The following is an 8,685-nucleotide window of genomic DNA, read 5'->3' on the forward strand; positions in this document are numbered from 1 at the left end:
TGTCGCCCCCTACCCCCCCCCACCCCCTCCCCCCAAATCTCACTGGACTGGTGTCGCTGTCTGTCGCTTTCTCCTGCCACCCCCGCCACCCCGTGTCCGCGTCCCGCGTGTCGGTCCGGCCCCTCCCGCCCCCGCCCGCCGCTCCCGTCCCGGCCCTTTCTGGGCCGCCTCCAACTTCCCGGCCGGGGCGCGGCGGCGGCGGCAGCAGCGCGGGGCGGGCGGCAGGAGGTCTCCGCGCTCCGCTCTCGGCGTCGCTCCGCTCCCTTCTCGGTCCCTCCGCTCCCGGCGGCGGATGGCGGCGGGGGCTGCGCGGGGCCGGGCGGCGGCGGGGCCCCCCCGGCGCTCAGAGCCGCGGCCCGGCCCGGAGCGGGGAGCGGGCGGGCGGCGCGGCCCGGCCCGGCGGTAGCGGAACGCGGAGCCGGCGGTGAGTGCGGCGGGGGGGGGGGAGTTGTGGGGTGGGGGTGGGTTTGCGGTAGGCCTGGTCCCTGTGTTCCCCCTCTCCCCCCGTTCCTTGTACCCCCCCACCCCGTCCCTGTGCCCTCCCCCACCCCCGTGTCCCCTCTCCGCGTGTCTCCCGCACAAGGCGGCATCTGCTTCGCAGGTGCTGACCCGCTCCCCCCGCCCAGGCAGACAGACAGACAGACCGGCCCCCCGCGGCAGGGACCCCCCCAGCGCCGGAGACGCCCCCCCGCAGAGAGAGGGCCCCTCGGAGAAAGAGAAAGCCCCCCCCCCCCGACAAAGACAGCAAGACAGCACCCCCCCACCCCCCCCCCCCAAGGGAAGGGGACCCCCCACACGTGCCGCTGGATATAGATACCCCCCCGGGAACAACCCCTCCCCCCGGGCAGAGCTGCTCACAGTGCCCCCCCCCCCAGCAAAGCAAACCGCACCCCGAGGACAGACACACACATCCCCCCTCCGCAGCCCCCGGTGTGGCGCTGGCAGGGCGGGGGGGGGCAGCAGTGAGGGCACTGGGGCTGGGCGTCACCCTGGCAGAGGGGTCGGGAGGGCGGGTGGGGCTCCCTCAGATGCTGGCACCCGCCCCCGCCCCCCCACCCGGGGTGGTAGTGCTGGGGGTGTCCCTCGCATGGCACCCTGCTTCCCCGCAGTGTCACCTGCTCCACAGAGCAACACCCAGGGCAGGGACACCCACCATGACTGGGCAGCTTTGGGGGGAGGGGGGCATCGGTGACAGGTGGCTCATTGACCCAGGGAGGGGCAGAGGGGACACACAAGGTGGGTGCACATGGCGTGGGGGGGTCCTGGCAGCGGACAGGCAGGTGGTGACTCCCCTGCCCAAGGATCAGGAACAGGGGAACTGAGGCACAGAGGGGTCACCAGGACTGGGGGGGAGGGGGAGGAGCACCAAACTCTGCTTGGGGAGGAGCTGCTGCAGGTGGGACAGGCTGGGGGGGGGGGGCATCTGCCTGTAATGGCACCCGTTACCCCCCCACAGGCAGCTCGCCATGGCCGACCCGAGCCACATCCAGTCAGCGGCCTCCAAGAGCATCCGTCCCTTCCGCTCCAGCGAGGAGTACCTGGAGGCCATGAAGGAGGACCTGGCCGAGTGGTTCAACACGCTCTACGACCTGGACATCCAGGTGGACACCTTCCTGGAGAGCCTGGAGACGGGCTGCCACCTCTGCCGACACGCCAACAACGTCAACCGCATCGCCACCGACTTCCAGCAGCGGCACCCCGAGGTGGCCGCCCACATGCGCGTCCCCCAGAACGAGGTCATCTTCCAGGCCAAGAACGTGGTGCCCGGCTCCTTCATCGCCCGGGATAACGTCTCCAACTTCATCCAGTGGTGCCGGCAGGACCTCGGCATCCAGGACGTCCTCATGTTCGAGACCAATGACTTGGTGCTGAAGAAGAACGAGAAGAACTTTGTCCTCTGCTTGTTGGAGGTAGCCAGGAGGGGCTCCAAGTTTGGCATGCTGGCCCCCATGCTGATCCAGATGGAGGAGGAGATCGAGGAGGAAATGAGGGACCAAATGGCCTACGGCGTGCTGGGCATGTGTCGGGAGAGCCGGGACCCCCAGGCACCCGCCTACCCCGGCAGGACCCGGCCCATCTCCATCTGCGACCTGAAGAACCTGGATGAGCTGGTGAGACACGTTCCCCCCAGGAGCCTTGCAATTGGGTCCTGTCTGCCCCCCCATCGGGGTGCTCTGCCCTCCCCAGGAGGTCCTGTGTGCCCACCCAATGGGGTGCTCTGTGCCCCCCGGGAGGTCCTGTGTGCCCACCCCCTGAGGTTGGCTGTCCCTCTCCACCCGCCCAGGCTCCCCATGGCCGGCCCTCAGCCCCCAGCCAGGCCTGGGTGCCCTGTGGAGTCTCCTGACGTCAGACCGGGTTATTTTGGTGGCCGTGGCCATAATCACAGAGGGGACATGGGTGTCACCTCCGCCCTTGCCACTTCCTACTGGGGACACACACACAGTCGTCCCCACCCTGGGAACCTGCCTGGATCTGACCCTCCTCCTCTCAGAGCCTTGGGGTGGGTGTCCCAGGGGATGGACAGACAGACATGGGGACATCCGGGCTGCTGAGGAGGAGGAGGAGGAGGAGGAGGGGTCCCCTCCGCAAGCCGGGGTGCAGAGACCCCCTCCCTGCAGGCTCAGGGGGGATTAAAGCCGGGCTGGGTGCAGGATCCGGCCCGCGTGCGAGGCAGGGGATTAATACGGGGATGGGGCGCGGGGGGGCCGGGGGAGGGGCGCTGCCCTCCCCTGACTCCCTGAGCTCACTGGCCGCTTTTAATTGAAACCCCGAGTCCTCATTAAGTCGCACAGCCGCCATTGCCGGGGGAGGGGGGGGCAGGGAGGGGGGCATCCTGCACCCACCCTCCGCCCAGTACCGATGCAGAGGCCCCCCCCATCGCCCCGCTGTTGCCCCCCCAAGCCCCCCCAGCCCCCCGGTCGGGCGCTGCCAGCGCCGGCTGCATTTTTCCGGGCTGCGTAATTCTTCGCCATCGGCTTTTATGGGCAGCGCTGGAGCCGGGGAGGAGCCTGACGGTGCCGGATCCGGCCCGGCTGGGCCCTGTGTGTCCCCCGCACTGATGGCAGCAGGGTCGGGACACCCCCCTCCCTGTCCCACCGCAGTTCCCTCCCCGTGCCTCAGTTTCCCCACCTGGGTCTGCCGTTGCGGCTCAGCTGCTGGGGCCCGGCCCCGGCGGGCAGCGAGGCAGAGCTGCAACCCCGCCAACCGCAGGGGCTGCAAACAGAACCCACGCACCCAATTTGGGAGGTTGGGGGGGGAGAGGGGGTGGGGGGGGGTGTGATGCCCGGCCCGGGCGGGATGCGGCCGCGTCCCCGCGTCCCCCCGCGGCTCCCTGCCTAATCCCTGACGTCAGCCCGGCCAGGCCGCGGGCACAGCGGGGCCGCCCCAGATAGAGCCGGCAGCTGGCGGCGGCAGCGGGGAGACCTGGCACGGGGGTCCCCGGGGTCCCCTGGCCGACCCCCCCACCCCTCCCCAGTCATCCCATCGGCTCTTTACTGGTTCCTGATGTTAAAGTTTCAGGGGGACGTGGGGTGCTGGAGGTTCCCAGCCCATAGAGGGGTGCTTTTGGGGGGGGAGGGGGGAATATCCCCTGTGGTTTAGTGGGGTTCAGTAAGGGGTGGGGGGGGTTGTTTCCTCCTCCCCAGTTTCAGGGTGGTTCTGGGCTCCCCACACCTGGGGGGTCCCGGAGCAGGTGGGCAGCAGGTGGAGGGAGTTGTGCCTGGTCTCAGCCTTCTTGGGGGTGGCCAGCTGTGGGAAGCCCCCCAGACTCCTCTCCCATGGCCTGTGGGTGGGTGTTGTGGGTGGGAGCTGCCGGCTTCAGCTCCCACACAAACCCCACCCTGCTGCCCGGCGGGTACAGGCAGCCCCCAGCCTGCCCCCCCGAACAGCACAGGCAGGCAGAGGGGAGCTGCCAGACTGGGGGGAAGGGGGCACAGTGTCCCCCACCCCATCCCCCGAGGACCAAGCCAGCTCCCCTCTCTTCATGGGCTCTGTCCAGCCCCTCCGCACACCCCTATAGCTGGGGGTCCGTACCCCACCGACCCCTCCTCTCTCTGCTGCAGGTGCGGGAGATCCTGGGCTGCTGCTCCTGCCCCTCCCAGTTCCCCATGGTCAAGGTCTCCGAGGGCAAATACAAAGTGGGCGACTCCAGCACCCTCATCTTCGTGCGAGTAAGAGCCGCCGCCACGCCGCCTCCCCCTACCCACACTGGGACACCCCCTCTTCCTTCGGGCTGGGGGCCAGACAGGGGTGATGGGCAGGATGCAGGGCTGGGTGCTGGGCTGGGTGCCGGACTGGGGTGCCGGACTGGGGTGCCGGGGGCTGGGGTAATGGGCTGGGGTGATGGGGACTGGGGTGATGGGCAGGGGTGCCAGGCTGGAGTGATGGGGGCTAGGTGCCAGGCTGGGGTATTGGAGGCTGGGGTGATGGGCAGGGATGCCAGGCTGAGGTGATGGGGGCTGGGGTGATGGGCAGGGGTGCCAGGCTGGGGTGATGAGCAGGGGTGCTGGGCAGGATGATGGGGCTGGGTGCCAGGCTGGGGTGATGGGCAGGGGTGCCAGGCTGGGGTGATGAGCAGGGCTGCTGGGCAGGATGATGGGGCTGGGTGTCAGGCTGGGGTGATGGAGGCTGGGGTGCTGGGCAGGATGATGGGGCTGGGTGCCAGGCTGGGTGATGGGCTGGGTGCTGGGCTGTCCGCAGGTGCTGCGGAGCCATGTGATGGTGCGTGTTGGTGGTGGCTGGGACACACTGGAACATTATCTGGACAAGCACGACCCGTGCCGCTGCTCCTCCCTTGGTGAGTGACCCCTGGGACACCAGGCCCCCCCGCGTTGCCCCCGGCTGGCGTCACCCGGAGCTCCTGGCTCTCTGTGAGGCTCCTCTCCCTGGGGCTGGTCTGGCTGGAATGGGAAAAGGGAGAGGGCGGGAGAGAGGGGAGGGGAGTCAGGACGGGGGAGTGAGGAGAGGGGGAGTGAGGAGAGTGGGGTGACAAGCAGGGGATGGGGAAGGGGAATGAGGAAAGGGTGGGGAGGGATGCAGAAAGGGGGGAGTCAGGAGCAGAGAGTGATGAGGGGAGTGAGGAAGGGGCTGAGGAGTGAAGAGGGGGGATAAGGAAGGGGGGATGGAGGAGGGGGGCATGAGGAAGGAGCCAGGAGGGGTGTGAGGGGGGGTGTGAGGAGGGGGCTCTGGGTAAAATGCCTCCCGAGGCGCTGAGCCCGCAGCCTGGGGCACTCGGACGGGAGGGCAGGGCAGGAGAGCAGGCGGGGGCCGAGGAGCGTCCCCCGACCCCCCTCCCGACCCCCGTGTCTCCGTTCCCAGCGCACCGCCTGCCGCAGCCCCGCGCCCCCAGCCCCAGCACGCCCCGCCGCCTCCGCGGAACCGGCCGCGCTCCGGCCGGCGGGGACGGCAGCCAGGCCGGGGCGGAGCGGAGCGGCCGCCGGCCCAAGGCCGCCGGGGACACGGGCGTCCCGAAGCCGCCGGCCGGCGCCAGGCGGGAGGGTTTGCCCCCGCGGGGGGCACCGGCCCCCCCGCCCGGCTCCGCCAGCCCCTCGAGGAGCACCGCCAGGTAGGGCCCGGGGAGGGAAGGGAAGGGGGTCGGGGGGGCTGCCACCGCCGGGACACAGTCCCCGCCGCTGCCCGGGCTCGGGGTGGGGGGGTCTGAGGGGCCGCGGCCCTGCGGCGCTTTCCGCCGCCTCTTCCCGCCGCTGCCGGTGCGCAGGCGCCGTGCGCGCGGTGAGGTGACCGGGCGGGGCAGCGCGGGGCCACCCCCCCGCCCGTGATTGACGGGGCAAGAGGGGCTGGGGGCACAGGGGGGCATAAGGAGGGTACAGGAGGGGTACAAGAGGGGCTGGGGGGCACAGGGGGGCATAAGGAGGGTACAAGATGGGCTGGGGGGCACAGGGGGGCATAAGGAGGGTACAGGAGAGGTACAAGAGGGGCTGGGGGGCACAGGGGGGCATAAGGAGGGTACAGGAGGGGTACAAGAGGGGCTCGGGGGCCACAGGGGGACATAAGGAGGGTACAAGAGGGGCTCGGGGGGCATGGGTGCCACAAGGGGGTATAGGGGGGTACAAGGGGGCGCAAGGGGTGATCGGGGGGCACGGGGAGGCGCAGGGGGGTACAGGGGGCACGGGGGGGGCTCGGGGGTACGGAGGGCACAAGGGGGGCGCGCCGCCCGCCCTCTGACCCCCCCCCGCTCCGTGTCCGGCCCAGGCCCCGCGACCCCGCTCCCCCCCGCTCCCGCCGCTGCTCCGGTGACAGCGACTCCTCGGCCTCCTCCGTGCAGAGCGGCCCCCCGGCTCCGCGGGACGCGGGCACCCCCCGCCGCCGAGACCCCAGCAGCCGGGGGGTCCCTCCGCAGCCGCCCCGGGACGCCGGCTCCACCCCGGGTGGGAAAGCTGTGCCGGAGGAACGGGGCCGTTCCCGGGTCCCCAACGGCCCCGGCCGGCCCCCGGCGCGGCCCCGCAGCCAGGGCCGGCCCGGCCCGCAGCCCCTGCTGCTCATCAGCCGCCGAAGGGACGGGCAGCACTCCTGGACGCGGGCCGAGACCCCTTCCCGGCCCGGCAGCCCCGCCCGCAGCCGGACCCCGGGCCCCCCGGCCGCACGGAGCCCCGCGGCCACCCCGCGCCGCTGCTCCCTGGAGGAGGGTGTCGGGGGACGGCGGGTCTGGGTGCCCGGGGAAGCCCCCCGGGACAGGGAGGCCGGGGAGGCCTTTGAGCGGGAGCTGGAGGAGCTGACCAGGCGGCTGCGGACCCCGCTGCGGCTGGAGCCCGGCCAGGAGCAGCAGCTCTACCGTCGGCTGGAGGAGGAGTTCCTGGCCAACACGAGGATGATGGAGGAGCTGGAAGGTGATGGGGAGAGCCCGGCCGTGCCCCCGCCGCCGCCCCACGGCGCTGCCGCCGACTCGGCCTACTGCTCCTCCAGCTCCTCCTCGTCCTCGCTCAGCGTCTTCGGCAAGCACAGCCTTCCCGCCGAGGACGGCCGGCGGAGCGGGAATGGGGTCGGCCCTGCGCCGTCGGCAGCCCCCGAATCGGCGGGTGCGGGGCGCCGGCCAGCCCTCTCCAGCTCCTCCGACGAGAGCAGCTGCTTCCCGGCCTCCTGGGACACCCGGGAGACACGGGGGGGTCCTGAGTCTGATACTGATTGGGCTGCGGGGGAGGACGAGCTGACAGAGACGGAGGAGACCCCTGTTGTGGTGGACGGCTCCCTGGGGCTCCCCGAGCCGGTGCCTTCCCTCTCCACGCCGTCCCCGCTCTCCCGGGCCAAGCCCCGGCTGGACACGCAGCCCCACAAGAAACCCTCCAGGATCCCCACCCCACGGGGCTATGGGGCAGCTCTCCGCCCCTCCACCGGCAGCCCCAAGCCCTGGGGGGCTCTGCAGACCGTCCTCTCCTCCTTACTGGAGTCCACCTGGGTCCCACGGGAGCACGAGGGGCTGGATGAGGACGCCTGGCCCTGAGACACCCAGCTCGGTGGCCATGGGTGGTAGGCAGGATGGGCAGAAACCCCAGGACCCCCCTGGGGACATCACGGAGCTGCTATTTATTGGTGGTGGCACCTGTGTGGAGAAGCCCTGGCCAGTTGATGGCCACGGACCTGGGGAGCTGGGACTCCTTCGCATGGTGACTGTTAGTTGGGGTTGGGCTCTGAAGGAGCCCACAGCCCCAGCTGGGTGCAAGGGGCCCCAAAACACCCCACGCCCGTGGGGAGCAGCTCCATGGGGGTGGTGGCTGGAGCTGAGGGCTGCATCCCTGCTCCCGGTGAGGAGGGCTGGAGAGCAAGCAGCTCCTCTGCTCAGTGGTGTTTTTTTTGTTCATCTTTTTCTTGTTCTCATCTCCTTGGCCTTCTCCTTTCTCTCAACCTCTTCTTGGCCTTCTCCTCTTGCCTTGTCATCCTACATGCTCCTCCTCGGCTGCCTCCTCCTCCTCCCGTCATGTCTTTTTCTCATGACTTCCTCTTTGCCACAGCCAAGATGACTCTGGGACATGTCACAACCGGCCTTTTGGTGCAGGGGGTGTCGCTTGTTCCTCTCCAGCCATGTCTGTGGCATGTGCTGGTGTCCCTAAGGTGGGACAGAGCTGCACGTGGAGACCCTGCCCAGGCTGCTGCAGCCCCCACCCCTCCGGCCGCGCATGTCCCCCCTCTCCCAAGGCAGTAAAGACCAATGGAGCTGAACCCACCGTGTCTACTCTCCTCTGTCCTGGGGGTGCAAAACCCTCAGGGGGGGTGGGGAGGAGGTTGGGACCTGCTGAGGAGGAGCAGGAGGCATGTGAGACCCCTGACTCTGGGGGAGGATCTGGGGTGAGGGCTGGTCCCAGCCATGGGCAGCCCTCAGCTGCATGTAGGACCCCTCCCCATCCCCCAAACCCTTGGGGCTGCTGAGAGCCTCCACCCAAGAGCTGCTTGGTCCAGGGGGCAAAGCCCCAGGTTGCTGCTGCCCAAATTGGGTCAGCTGTGGTTGTGGGGCACCGTGGGCCCTGGAGCTGCTAGAGGTGACCATCCTGCTCCAGCTGGGGAGGGGGCAAAGGAAGGGGTCCACTGCAGTGCCCCAGTGCCTGTCCCATTCCCCCTGGGAGCGGGGTGTCCTGGCTCAGTGCCAGTGCTAGAGCTGTGTCCCCCCCCCTCAGGGACCGACTGCACCCCCTGGGACCCTGCACCCACCCCCCACCCTGGGAAGGGCTCACAGAG

General features: G+C 70.3%; 1 protein-coding gene across 1 annotated transcript; it reads left to right on the forward strand.

The window, feature by feature from the left end:
• The first annotated feature begins 340 nt into the window (after positions 1-340).
• On the forward strand, positions 341-8,164 carry GAS2L1 (growth arrest specific 2 like 1). Its single transcript, XM_084271854.1, has 6 exons — positions 341-424; positions 1,457-2,111; positions 4,062-4,169; positions 4,699-4,795; positions 5,317-5,563; positions 6,211-8,164. The coding sequence occupies exons 2-6, from the start codon at positions 1,467-1,469 to the stop codon at positions 7,454-7,456; spliced, it is 2,343 nt and encodes a 780-aa protein (XP_084127980.1). The 5' UTR covers positions 341-424; positions 1,457-1,466; the 3' UTR covers positions 7,457-8,164.
• The last annotated feature ends 521 nt before the right edge of the window (positions 8,165-8,685 follow it).

The sequence above is a fragment of the Gallinula chloropus genome (assembly GCF_964237585.1).
Source record: "Gallinula chloropus genome assembly, chromosome: 17".
In the NCBI taxonomy this organism is placed as follows: Eukaryota; Metazoa; Chordata; class Aves; order Gruiformes; family Rallidae; genus Gallinula; species Gallinula chloropus.

Coding starts and splice junctions, on each gene's coding strand:
- GAS2L1 (XM_084271854.1), top strand. CDS start 1,467: ATGGCCGACCCGAGCCACATCCAGTCAGCGGCCTCCAAGAGCATCCGT. Junction 2,112..4,061: donor TGAAGAACCTGGATGAGCTG/GTGAGACACGTT, acceptor TCTCTGCTGCAG/GTGCGGGAGATCCTGGGCTG. Junction 4,796..5,316: donor GTGCCGCTGCTCCTCCCTTG/GTGAGTGACCCC, acceptor CTCCGTTCCCAG/CGCACCGCCTGCCGCAGCCC.